The sequence below is a fragment of the Chlamydotis macqueenii genome, chromosome 3 (genome assembly GCF_036417535.1).
Source record: "Chlamydotis macqueenii isolate bChlMac1 chromosome 3, bChlMac1.mat, whole genome shotgun sequence".
NCBI classification, from domain to species: domain Eukaryota; kingdom Metazoa; phylum Chordata; class Aves; order Otidiformes; family Otididae; genus Chlamydotis; species Chlamydotis macqueenii.
Window position 1 is genome coordinate 4,721,655 of NC_141558.1, and position 14,103 is coordinate 4,735,757.

General features: G+C 43.9%; 1 protein-coding gene across 2 annotated transcripts in view; it reads right to left on the minus strand.

Annotated features, from left to right (window-relative positions):
• The window catches only part of TFAP2D (transcription factor AP-2 delta), a 49,542-nt gene extending 36,257 nt beyond the window's left edge, over positions 1–13,285 (minus strand). The window contains exons 1-3 of one of the 2 annotated variants that reach the window (XM_086744912.1): positions 13,183–13,285; positions 12,525–13,022; positions 8,647–8,707 (exon numbers count right to left, since the gene is read on the minus strand). In XM_086744912.1, coding sequence (XP_086601038.1) covers positions 8,647–8,707; positions 12,525–12,989 — 526 coding nt within the window. In that variant the 5' untranslated portion in view covers positions 12,990–13,022; positions 13,183–13,285. Of the gene's footprint in view, positions 1–8,646; positions 8,708–12,524; positions 13,071–13,182 lie in introns of those variants that run through there. The other variant, XM_086744911.1, reaches the window with a different exon arrangement.
• Positions 13,286–14,103: the final 818 nt, after the last annotated feature.

The following is a 14,103-nucleotide window of genomic DNA, read 5'->3' on the forward strand; positions in this document are numbered from 1 at the left end:
AATGAAGAGAGGACAAGGTATGTTTTAAGTCGCTCTAAAGAGTAGTGGCAACAACCAGCTTTTCTTTCCCGTTAACCCAATGCCGCTGTAGATGCTGTTGGAAAAGTCAATCCTTTTTTTGGCTGTCGAGTTGGTCTTGTCATAACAGGTATTTGAGAAGTGGGATGCTAACAGACACCAGCTGAAGAAGCAGAAGAAAATGCCCTCAAAAATAGAAAGGAAATAGTGCCTTTCATGAGTCTACCAGTTCAACCCAGAGATCCCTATTCTTCTTCGCAGCTTTTACTTGCTTTAGAAAACTTTACAGTCTGGCTTCTGGTGCCAGGATACAGAAGACACCATCGGCTCATCAGATGAACAGTCCCACACATAGCCATGGCAAAGTGATGTGCCCACCAGAATACATAAAGAAGCGAAAACTGTGGCCCTTGCTCCCTGACTAGTTACCCACACCATCGGTCCTACTGCAAGGCTAGCAAAAAGAAAATGACAGCAGGCAGAAGGTGGGATATCTGGTAGGATCACTCAGCAGATTGCCTCAGCAATTTCGTGCTCCAAGTATCACAAGAAACGGGCCTGTGAATGTTAAAAAGGTTCTTTTTAGGAAAACTGTTTATTCACAGAGAGAAGTGATTACGTGGTCTGGTCTGACATCATCTGTTGCCATAAGATACTGTGTTAGAGATGACTGGAAATTCTGGTAGTTGTGCTATTACAGCCACAGAGGTCTAAAGGCACAAGCAAGAGAAGATTTAGATAAAGGGGGAATATCTTTTATATGGCAACTGATAGGTTTGGAGGGAAAAAAAGAAAGAAGGGAAGCTTTCAGGCGCACAAACTCTTCTTTAGGGCTTCTCTTTTATCCACCTCTGTTCAATTACTTCTTCCTTCTTCATGACAGACTTTTACCCTCTGATCTGTCATCTTCGTATTGATTTCAACAAACATGACTGTTTGAAAGGAAAAAGATGCGAGAGGAAGAGATATACTTTGTGCAGCAGATCACATATGGGTGAAAGACCTGGAGCCCGGTACTGCCATATACAGAATCACCTCAGCTACCAAATCACCTCAGGAGATCATTGTCAAGTGGTCTGGGAGAGGAATAACAAAAGACTACTCTTATTTTTGCCAGCTAGCTTACTTTTGGGACTCAGTCTTTCTCCTTGTAGCTGACTGGTTCGTACTCAACACAACACACTCCTTTGTGTGAAATGCACTTTTCCTTTGTTTCCCAAGCCTCGTATGAACAAAAGTTAGGCTATGTGATACTGCAAAAGGCAGTCACAGCAAACATCGGGAGAGTATTTTCCCTTCCTTATTCCTGTCTCCCCATCAAATAGCACAAGTCAGTACAAAATGCCAACACAAACTGATGATGGGTTGTATAGATGACAGCAGGGAGAACAACAGAGCCATACTTTAACCCAACAGTCTTGTCAACACAATGAAAATCCCAATAAAGAGGGATGCAAAAAGAGCTTGGTCTGTTTTGATTGTAGATTTCCCTTTGTACAGATGAAGAGGACAATAGGGTGGCTGGAGTGCAACAATTTATTCCGATTTAGTTATGTGCTTGGGCATCGTCTGAAATGTAAGTCTCCATGACGCCCTCAGAGTTAAGTATTTGTGTGTCTTTTCATTGACAAAATCCATATTTTCACATGTTTTATTCCTTTCATAAGTAATGTTATTGCTTTATTAGGAATGAGAGAGAAATATCATTGATGTCACTGGATGATTTTTACACTTTAGATACATTTTTTTTTTAATTTATGTCCATAATTTTCTATACATACATATATCCCTGCACTCTGCAAGGTCATTTCTTATTTGTTAATCGTAACAGCTGCAATATGATGAGTATTTTATATTTATTTGAGAAGATATTCACCCATAAATACCGTTCAGTTATAGAAGGGAACATCATAATATACTGGAAACGACAGTGCAGGAGTACAGTTTATTTTGTTTTTCAGGATATACAAATTTGTGTGCTTGTGTACATTATTAAGTACAAGCACACGTGACTGCCTACAGATTAATCTTATATAAAATATTAATAACATGCTATGCTTTTTATTAGTCTATTATTTATATCTACAGGTGCTGTTAGTAGGAGTCTCCAGCTTACAGTATATTTTCCGCTCTGCTCTGAAATTCAGGCAACTTTACAGTACGTTACAAAATGAAGACAAGAAAATTTACCTCACGTCAACTTTTTTTTTTTCCCTAGCAAGTAGCAAATTTAAGAAAGCAGCTAGCTATATAGAGTTTATCAGTGTTCTTTAATCCTGTGTTTAATTCCCAGAGGCCTATAAGCAATTAAAAATGTTCTTCAGATTATCCTCACATCATCCAGTCATTGATCTCAGGAACTAAATAGTCAAAATTCTAAAATTTATTTACATCTGTCAGGAAAAAAATAGTAAGCACTGGTTTTTTTTTCCCCCAGTTATTCTTTCGTTTTCACTTGGGTGTACAAACTTTGCATTGTATAAATAGCCATGTAAACCAGCTTGTTCCATGAACATAAATAATTCTGAGATAAAGTCCCTCACTACAACATTCACACTAAGGAAAGACGGACACGCTTGCATGCACAAGACAAATTTTTAAAAATATGAACCAGAAGATTCAATAGGACTGAGGGGATGGTCAGCAGTTTTTAAGACCAGTCTCTTACCTAAACAGCATTTTTAAGAGTGTTAAGAGTTTTAAGTTTAAGCAACGTTAAAAAAATAGTTTGGGAGAAGTGAGGTACTATGGTGGAAAACAGAGTAATACAAATAAGGGGGAACTGAACTTTAAAGGTTGTTTGAACATGCAAAAAGACGTTACATCTCAGGCACCCAGGCTCAGCCCTCCATCAGCGAGCTGCATCAGCACTGACACAGGAGCACTCTTACGGCTCCTGGGGCAAAGGATAGGACCCAAACCTCAACCAGAGCCAAAAGAAAAGATATGTGCTTTGTTCCTCTTTCCTATGCACAAGCCATAAGAACTCATTGGCACTTTTTGACTCATCTTCGGGCCCTCTGCGGCAATGGTTTGGGAAAATAACTGCGTGTTGCTGGACAGTGTGCATGGGGGCTGCAGGAGGAAGGCTGGGACGGGTTGTGGTGGTGTGTGGGGTGTGGTAAAGGTTTGAGGCTCAGCCTGTGGTGTCCCATGAGTGAGGTCTGCATGCAGCAGAGAAAGTGAAGTTGAAGACGGGGAGCTGTGATCCCCATGAGAAGTGCTGGCAGGTTATGTATGCAGTGTGCAGTGCGCATGTTGTGTGTTCATGTGCATTGTGTTTTTACACACTTCGGTGAGTGTGTGCCTGAGTTTGAGGGCTTCTCTGCCTGGTGTGCATCCCGTGTGTGCATGGCTCCAAAATCTCTGCCGAGGCAGGCCAAGTTGGAACTGTGCGGATCCACAGAATGGAATGGAGCCAAGTGAGACAGAAAACACATAATACACAACCTCTACCTCAGCAAGAGAGGGAAGCAGCACAGACCCCCAAAGCAGGTGAGATCCCTACCCGGGGCCTTCCCATCGCCCCTCTGTGTGCAACCAGAAAATACCCCTTTGCAGATCAGCAGGAAAAACAAGCGAACAAACAAATGAAAACCCACAGAAAAATAAAAACAAACAAAAATTCCCCAAAACATCCCAAACTCCAGCCTTACATCTCTTTCCCAAACTCCCAAAGCTCTTGCTGGTGCCAGGACCTAAGGGAACCGGTTCCGCTCCCTTCCCGGCCCGGCAAAGCTCTCGGTGTCCGGGCAGAGCCCACTTTAACCGGTTACTCAGCCCCCTCCGTCCTCTTCCCCAGCCCCAAACTCCCGGGGAGCTGAAACTCGCCGGCCGATTTGGCTTTAGACGGCTGGAGATTATCTCAGCTGGAGCCACGAAAGGCATTAATTAAGCCCGCTATTTAGGATTTTAATGCGATTTAAATTGGCTTTTGGAATAGAAAAGAAAAGGAAAAGACAACAGTGCTAATGACAGGGCGTTGGGATCCGAACACAATGATGGGCCGTTACAAGAGTCCCGTGGCTCTTGTAAATCTGAGAAGAGTCGGGAAAAAGGGAAGGAAGAGGACAACAAAGGGAAGAGCAGAGGGGACCTGCCCTGCCCTCTGTGGGCTCCTGGATGAGAGAGGGTTCAGCCCAGGGACCCCCGGTCCGCCCGCCTGGGACCACCTTCACCTCCCGGAGCTGCCGGGCAGTGCTCTGGGGTCGAGGGTGCTGGAGAGGTGGGGAGAGGGGGGTCCTTAGGGCACCTTTTGGGGGGCGCGAGGGGGTGGGGGCTGGCCACGTAACTCCAGTTGGTTTATAGAGGAGATAGTAAAGTGCAGAGGGGTGTACCTTCTGCCTATTCCTGCCTCCCAGGATGCTTGTACGAGAGGGCGAGGGTTGCGATAACAACCCAGCACCCCCCTCTCCCCCCCCCCCCCCCCGTTTTTTCTGCACATAAAGTAGCAGGGGAGAAGATTCTCCTGGGGAGAGGTGCAAAGCCCTCAGCCCCTGCCTTCACCCGCCTCCTCCAGCCCCTTGCCCGAAGTCTCGCCGTTAATGCCTGCGTCGTTAGGCGGGCAGTTTGGAGCTTCAAAAGTTAAAATTAGAACGGGGGAGAGGATCAAGGCTCAGCCAGTGCCTTTCAAATGAGAGGCGATACCACGACTAAGTACATAAAAGGTAGAGACGAGAAAGGGGAGCGTCTTTCCCCGGATTTTATTGGCAGACTTGATGGTGACTGATGCTTCAGCTTTTAAGAAGAGGGTGGGGTTTTTTTTCTTTCTTTCTTTTTTTCTTCTTCTTTTTCTCCCTCCCCACCCCTTTTTTTTTTTTTTTTAGTCAAATAAGATCTGAGGGTTGTTCCTAGCTAGGCACTAATGCATTCGGATGTCAGTCACCTCTAAGCGATTTGACAAACTCAAGATCTCTTAAAACGTGCAAAGTTCAGATCATATTAATTCCCTAAAAATGTTTTGATTCAAAGTAGTTTGTATTTTACGTTGCCAAGGGCAATCGAAAAAGAGCTATTGCCGATAGGTTGGCCCTTCTCTCTTCATGGCCCAGAGGCGATAGCAGTATTTAAGCTTCTGAAATTAGCCTGGGGCAGGAGCGATGGATGATCACAAAGCGAAACAAGAGCTTTTTTTGGAGTTTGCCATCTCGATTTCATAAAACGATGCAGGCCAAATGTCATCGTGTTGCCTTTTTAGTCCAAATATATGGAGGTAAGGACAGCAAGCCTGCATACACTTCAGGTCCTAGAGAGGGGGAAGGGATGGCTGTGGAAGGGGGCTTGGAGGGCATTTTAAAAAGAAAACACGCCCCCCCCTCCCAAAAAAAAAAAAAAAAAAAAAAAGGAGAGCGAGAGAAGGGAAAAGAGAGAGGGGAAAATCAAACAGGAATCAGGTTATTCTGCTTTTAAAATGGCAACCTAGAGAGGAATTAAAAGGGAATGGGGATGTAATAAAAGCCTGAGACGATTAATAGGAAAGTATAAGAGGGGAGGGATTTTTTTAATGATTAAAAAACACAGACGACTCCTGTAAATAGAAGCTTCATTTCTTCAAGTGATTTCTTTTGAAACGAGCGATCTGAATATTCAACTTTAAGGCAAAGCTCCACTCTGTATGTACAACATTAATATGATCTCTGCAGAATTTGGTACTCAGAAATATTAACATATCAAAGCCGCTGCCTGAGGCTAGAGAAGCTATCGATACACGAGCAGTAGGAAAAGTAAAGATTATTGGTTCTGATGGTTAGAGCAGGGAAGCTCCGGGCTAAATCCTGCACACCATTAACTGAAAGTGATAGCATGGGGATCTCTGCCCTCGAATCGGTGGCAAATATTTTCTCTAGCTAGTAATTAGCTCGCCAGCACCTAAGCCTTGCAAAAATCTTTTACTTTCCGAGCCTCATTAAAAGCAAACACCAAATCACTGCACTAAATAATCTAGAAGGCAACTGATATGGGCAATGGCAGCCGCAGATGGAAGCAGGGAAGAGCCGTGTTTGTGGTGTTTGTCATTCCTATCAGTGTTAATACCAGGACTGCAAACCATGGCACTTCTTAGAGGTTGCTTTTTTTTTTTTTGGAGAGGACTGAAGAATGATGTGTTCCTCTGGGAAAGTATATGGGAAGTTTCCTTTCCTCTCTCTCTCTTTCTTTCTTTCCTTCTTTCCTTCTTTCCTTCTTTCCTTTTTTCCTTTTTTCTTTCCTTACTTCTTTCTTTCTATATCTTTCTCCCTTTCTCTCTTTCTCGTTTTCTTTCTCACTGTTTCTTTCGTTCTGTCTTTCTCTTTTTCTGTGTCTTCTTTTTCTCTTTCTTTCTCCTTCCTTCCTTCCTTCCTTCTTTCCTTCCTTCCTTCCTTCCTATTCCTTCCTTCCTATTCCTCTTCTCTTCCTCCTAGTGCATCTAAAACAGTCAAAGGCAACCTTTTAAAAAATATATGTATATATTAGTGACAAAAAATAAAATAAAAAATCTGACATGAGATGTTTAAAATATTAGGGAAGCCACTCTGGAGTTAATATATTCTTATTGATGTATTACTAGAAAAGAAGTGTGATTTATTTATATGGGATACTGCACAGCGCTTAGGCGCAGGATGTTTTGATTACTGCTAACACCTATCGCTTTTTTTGAAGTCGGACAAAATATTTATTATGTATTTTTAATATACATTTGAAACTTATACTCTCGCCTTTGATATCTTCCTTGAATATGCCAAGAGATAGATAGCAGTGCAGTAGTAGTTCAGCACTTAGATCAGGGTAGAGAAAACCTCACATTTTCATGCTGGATTTCCTTTACTATCAATCTTTAAACCTTTGAATAATTTGATCGCTTTTAAAAAGGAGAGAGAGAAGGGAAGAGAGAGACTCGACTACAATCATCTGCACAGGTAATTGGAATCTCCTTAACAGGAGAGCTGAATAAACTGGAGTTAAGCTTAGCTGAGATTTGAGCCGCCCTTCAGCTGGGAAATGAGAACCGCAGTCAAACGCTACAGACACAGAGCCCAACTGATGGGGACTCTGTCTGACATTCTCTTTTTCAGCTCGACGGTCTCCGCTTTTCGGAGGTCAGTTCTCGACTCAAACATGAAAGAATTCTCCCTCTTCCTAGGGATGATTAGGAGCCGCACTGACAAGAGTTGGGCAGGACAGAACAGGTTGCCCAGGGAGGTGGTGGATGTCCCATCCCTGGAAACATACAAGGCCAGGTTGGATGGGGCTCTAGGCAACCTGATCTGGTTGGATCCCAGCTCCTTGCAGGCGGGGGTTGGACTGGATGGCTCTTAAAGGTCCCTTCCAACCCAAACTATGCTACGCTTACGTGACTTTGCAACCCCGCCGCGCTGCCACTCCTCCCCACAGCTTCCGGCCAGCGGTGCCCAGCGAGGGGCCGGGAGATTTGGAGTGGCCCCCACACCCTCTCCTCACCTTCCCCGCGTCCTTCTCCCCTCCGCCACCTCCGCCCCTCGCCCTCCCTGCTCCGACCGGCAGCGGGGCCGGGCGGGGCGGAGCGGCCGGGGGGGAGCGGAGTGGCGGGGGGAGCTGTCCCTTCAGCACCACGCTCCGCCAGACCGGTCCCGTTACCATTCCCAGCCCCGTTCTCGATCCCAACCCTATTCCCGATACCGGCCCCCTCCCCACCACCCCCCGGCTCTCCACCTCTCGGCTCCCACCGTACAGAACAGACAAAGCCTGGTCTGAGTCGGTGCGGGGAGAGGGTACACCCAAAAACTCCTCTCCACTCCCGCCTGCAGCCCTGCTTTTCATCTCACCCACAGCTGAAAGTATGACTTTCAGTCGAAAGTTTGTCTAGGTGGCTAAAATCAGCTCTCAGACACCGTAGTGTCACATTGCCCGAAATACCTCCTAAATATCTGTTTTTCCTGGTGGGTACAATGAATCAGGAAAGGCAGTGATGGGATGAGGAATGTGCATTCCAAGAGGTTGAGTCACCAAGTATCCTGTCCCCGACTGCATTATTGGTTTTATATTATAAATGAAAGTATGTATTTAAGCTTGTAAGAAGAACGTGCTCCTACGTTGGACCTTTAGATCACTTTTGTTTCTCTTCACGGTAAATGATAGTAATAATACACACCCCCCCCCCCGCCCCCGAATACTCAGATTTCACAAATGCTGAAGAAATGCGTGTTTAACAAGACTTCCAAACCTTTCTTCTAACTTTGACATCAGATATTTGCATTGACAGATGGCTATCAAATGAAGTGACAATCAAAAAAGAGTTTCACACCGGTCTGTAGCTCTGCTGAATCCACATTTCCAAAAAAGCTCCTTCCTCTCCCTACATGATATCAAACTGCCGATTTAACAGCCCGGAGCCAGGGAACCCGTTTCTCAAACTCTCAGGGATCAGCTCGATTAAACAGGGAATGATAAAACGAGTCAAGAAAGACCTGGATTCAGCGGGAGTATCCAGGTGCAAATGGACTGTGAAATGTGGAGTGCTCTAAACTGGTTTAAACGTAATTCTGTCAAATTATCACTATTTCGGCAATAACTCCAAACTAGGCTAAACAGCGGGCTAGGGAAGGAGAGAGAGAGAAACGGAGAGGGGTTTGTGTCTACAAAAACTGATAGACGCAAGTATTTGTAACCTCTTACCTCTTCTTATGACACCTCCTTGCCCGTTCAGTACAAGTCCACACTGGGCCTCCACTGAGCTCTTAAGTAATGAGGGGAAAAAAAAAAAACAAACAGGAAAGAAAGGAAAGAAATCAGATACAGAAACCCACAGAGAGATCACACAGCTTTGCTTTGTTACACGACTCGCACAGGAACAATGGTTAAGGTGAACTGGAAAACCACAGTTGCTCTCATCGAACTCAAGTGCCCAGGAGAAATCCCACCGCCATCCGGCAGTCTGCCCCACGAAGTGCAGAATAATTGTCACTTTCATTGCCATTTAAACACGAGATTCCCCTGAGCTGAGGAGTTAGATCCGCAGTTATGTGTCAGGATAGAGAGACAAACGAGTGGTCTTAAAATAAATGTGATCATGCTCTAGAGTTGCACCAACAAACGTAAAAATACACTTTCATATAGTATTTTTCATAGAATCATAGAATGGTTAGGGTTGGAAGGGACCTTCAAAGGTCATCTAGTCCAACCCCCCTGCAAGGAGCAGGGACATCCCTGACTAGATCAGGTTGCTCAGAGCCTCATCCAGCCTGGCCTTGAACGTTTTCCATTTTTGTTTGTTTAGCTGTATCTTTATGTATATACACACAGTTAAATTAATATGTACGTTTCTTGACACGTTTATACCGACTTACAAAGTGTGCACAGAAGTAGACAAAGAGCACAAACAACAGGCGACCTATTGGGCTTTGCCGGCTACAAAGAGTCGCAAGGGTGTTGTAGCCACGCGTGTGCCCGCACATAGGTGGAGATGAATACGCATCTGTGTGCACACACACACAGGCACCCATGTGTGAGCCTGGGGTGAAGAACCATCCAAAAACCTGCCTAGGGCTCCTGGTGCACATCCGAGGAGATCTCACTTCATTATTCTCCTCTCACACGGCTAATTATTTGGGGATCTTCACCCTCCTCAATAAATATTTTTATTGGAATGATAAAAGACTTGAAAGGGTTGGGTTTTCTTTGGGTTCTTCCTTATGTTGGGGTTAAAAAAACACAACAAACCAAACCGAAATCTTTGCCCAGTGGAAATGTGTTAAAGACGCATTTTCCTCTACAAACAAACGAGGTATTGGACATGAAAGAGGCCTTTAAGGGTGTTAACCTACTCAACAGCCCGTGAAGAGTTAAGTAAATGCGGAGAGAGTCGGTGCATAATAAAAACCCCACTTTACAAAACAACCTTTACAGTCCTGGCTCTCTCCCCCACTTTCACCATATTGGCGCTGGCCCTGTAAGACCTTCCTTTTCAAGGCTCTTTTTTATTTTAAGTGTTCTGCCTTAAAGTGATTATGAAATCAATATGAAAAAAACTTGGCGACTGAGCATAAATTAAAGCGGTGATGGGAAAAGGTGTGACAGTTTTCTTTGTTGCCCATGGAAAATCTTTTTAGGGCACTGAAAGATGCCACTCCAGCTCCAAGACTGTTTGCATCTGTTAGGCTGACTTAAACCGCCCTCGAAACTATTGGACATTCACTTAAAATTCTGTGCAGGGAAAAGTATATTTACATTTGTTGCATTTGAAATGAGGCATATGCTGATGAACGTTTTAAAAAGAAAGACTAAGGAGAAAGGGGAAGACTGGTTAGACCACGATTATGGTTTAAAAGTATTTGTGCAGAGTCGTGTCTCTCTTCGCCACCACAACGCTTCCTTCTAAGCTCAATGTGATACTCGCAAGAGTCCAAGTTTGTTCTGAATCATCTAAATCTTAACGACAAATATTAATATTTTCAACTTCGCATCGTTCAGGCTTTTCGACACCTCAATACACCCCCGCTTCTGTTCGGGAAAAGAGGGAGGAGGGAAAATAAAGAGAAGATTAACCTAAATCTTTTACTTTCGAATAAAGTGTGATCGAAAAATTAATATTTTTCAAAGAGAAGCTGTTCATTTTTTTTCCTCTTTAAGCAAATACTTTAAAAACCCAATGTGCCTCTAGCAGCTTAACCAACCTCTTCTCTTTTTTTTTTTTTTTTTTTTCCTTCTAAAGGGAAACATGTTGTTTGGTCGGATGACATTGCATAAATGACCAGTTGAATGGCACTAAGTCGAAAATTGGATAAACTATGGTGCTTTTTTGCCCGGGATTTAGGCATTGTCTGCTGTCTTGCAAACGTTCCTAATCCCCTCTTTTGAAAAATACAAGGCTTTGTGCCTGCCAAAGAAAAAAAATTTGTACAGATACAAAAAAATCAGCAGCAGACGTGGTTATAAAAAGGAGTAAATAGGTTTTAGTTGGGTTGAGCAGTGAATGGCAGGGTTTGGGTTGGGTTGTATTTTTTTTTTTTTTGAGAGGGGTAACATAAGGAGATCCTTGTGAAAAATGTAAACAAAAAATGGCCAGAGAGGATAAAATTATATAGTGAATTTTAATGGAGAAAGCTAGATTTAAATAGGTAGGATTCTCTAGAGATAGAAAAGATAATATTATTTGTTGTTCCGTTGTTGGATTAAGTTCCTCCTTAAAAAAAAAAAAAGATCAAAAGAAAAAAAAATATTTTCTCCTACATAAATAGAGGTTTTGCGTTTTTTTTTTTTGTTTTGTTTTGTTTTGTTTTCAGGGGAAGAAAATAAACCTTCTTAGTTTTACAAACTTCGGTTGTTTTTCTTTTTTTTTTTTTCCGAGCCTGCGACGGCTGCGTATTTTTGGAAAGACAAACATAGCCAGCTTTGTGTGGCTGGGAGAGAGATTTGGGGGAAAAGTAAGTACAGTAAATACGGTCCCGTTTGTCTCTCCCCGCTGTTCGGGAAACCTTTAGTTCCTCAGCTCGTCGGGAGAAGGAAGGTTTGCTTTTGATTTGGGAGACTTTTCGAAACGGGTCTTAGAGGAGGGCGTTGTTTGCGATTTTGGAAACAAATTTCCTTTCAGCAATCACCTCAATTTACCGGAGGTGAATTTTTAGTGCGAGGGAAAGGATTTTCGAGAGGATAAAGCTGAGGTTTTGATACATAGAAATAGACTTTTTTTTTTTTTTTTAATGGGTCCAGATGCCGTTTAGGGGGGAGCAGATGAATGATTAGACACACAGGTGGACGAATTCAGCTTTATCTGCTCGTATCTCTCTCCCTATTAACATCTAGATCGGATATTGCGAGGGATTTTTATCACATCGAATATTTCTGAGGAACATTTGCTCCCATGTGTTTCTTCCCTGCCTCATGCCTCGGAGTTGAACGAAAGGTTTGCTTTTGTATGCATGTCGGAAAGTAGATTTAATTCCTCTCTTTGTTTCTGCCTTTTTATCTTTTCCTGCTCCACTCCTTCCTTAACACATTTCCCTGCTCTGTCGGTACCTGTTGTTTTAACGGCTCCGTTCGCCGAAAGAAAGGAAAAAAGTTTAGGAAAAGCAAGAAGATGGGTTTGGTTTGGTTTGGTTTGGTTTGGTTTCTGTGCGAGGTCTGCTACACGCACACACGGACCCGCACGGGCACACACGTACCCCGACATCTCCGGATAAGTCCCCACGGCCTCATCCGTCACAGAGATACAATCCACGCGGGGATGTTTTTTTTTTTTTCTTTTTGTTTTCAAGAAAGACCACTTGCTTTTTTTTTTCTCTCCACAGTTTTTGGTTGATACTTTTTTCCTTTTTTTTTTTCTCCACATTTTTTGTTGCTACTTTTTTTTTCTTTCTTTCTTTTTTTTTTTTTCCCCCTCCGCATTTTTTTTTTTTGTTGCTATTATTCTGGAGGAATATGGGCTCCGAATCAGGTTTTGGAGGCATCTTCCCTCCTTTGTATGAGCAGAGGAAAACGGGGAGGGTGAGAAGGGGGGGGACCAGGGGCAGGGGGAGGGGAGAAGGTGCCTCGAAAGGAGATCGCATGCTATTTACCTGCAAATCGTCTGCTCCCGAGGCTGCCAGCCCGAGGCTTGGTCCTGGCAGGAGTCTTTGATCTGGATGCATCCCATATTGGGATCCATGGCTCATAAGAGAGAGGTCGTGGCGGCGGTAAGCATCTAAGCACCCCAGCTCTCTCCTCTGCTCGTCCAAGCAAGAGGACTTGAGCGCCCGCGCATTGTGCAGGTTGATAAAATCGGTGGGTTCCCCATGGTGGATCTGCTGGTAGTATTGCTGGGAGTGATGGAGAGAGTTCAAGGAGTAAGCGTCGGGGTTGACGGCCGGGTGGCTGTGTTGGAACTCGTAGTGGAAGGACTGGTGGTGCAGTGGGGTGTACTGGTGGTTAGTGGAGAAGTACGGGGAGGCGAACTCGGTGCCCGTGGTAGAGTAAGTGAGAGGAGATGAGGAGGAATAGGCGACGGTCGAGTTGGCCACAGACTCCAGGCATCCCAGCTGCATCAAACGGTAACTGTTTGATCCGTCATGACGTATCTGAAAGGAAGAAGTGAAAAGAAGACCCCAAAACTGGAGGTTTGTCATTGAAAACCCCGGGTGCGGCTCTGCCAAGCACGCCGTCCTGCATAGCTTCTCCCCTCGCAGAAGCGTCTAAGTCTGCGACCGGCAACCCCAGCAACAAAAGATCCTTTCCTACCTTGGGCTGGTGCCATCAAGGTCTGTTAAAAAAAAAAACCCAAACAGCCCAGCCTGCCCTTAACACCGCCAAGCAAAAGGAATCCACGCGCTGAAATAAAAACTCTCGCTCTTTCTATCTGTCCATCCATCCATCCATCCATCCATCCATCCATCCATGTCCTGATCACAGCTGTAATATCTGGGGCTGACACCCAACAAAAAAAGTCATCAAACAGAGGAAACTACCGAGAATACACCCAAGTCCCGTCCCTACGTTAGAGCGTTACACATCGAGAAAGCTTTGCCGCCAGCTTGCCTTCCTTTCTTCCTTCCCTTCTTTTTTTTTTTTTGCTCTCCTCGAACCCCTATTTTTCTTTCTTTCTTTTTAAAATAACGAATCAGATCCAAAATTCGCCCCCCCCCCCCTTTCCTGCGTTTCGAAAGAAAAGGAGAGTCCTGTTTTTTAGTGAGAACTCCCCATTCCTGGCGAGCTGGTGGTGATTTCTCTCCACTTCATTATATTATTAGGGGTATTATTCTGATTTTCGTTCTGGCAACGGTTTTAACGTGGTAATGAGTTGCCCTTTCTGGCGACAGATGTCATAACGAATTTTCTCTCTATACTTCTTTAAGTTATCTCTGAAGCCGGATTATAATTAAACGTAACGGTCCAATATGGATTTAAAAAAAAAAATGGAAACAACCACACAGGCACATACACACACACACATATGCACACACACGCACACACACATCCACACACGCGCGCACACACACACACACGCTCTCTCACACACACAAAATACCTCTGCATCGTGGACGAGACCTGGAAAAGTAGTTGACATTTTTCGGTTCTCCGAAAAAAAAAAAAAAGAGAGAAAAAAAAAAAAAACCCTTCTGGATAAAATTCCCCTCTCCAAATTAAAAAAAAAAAAAAAAA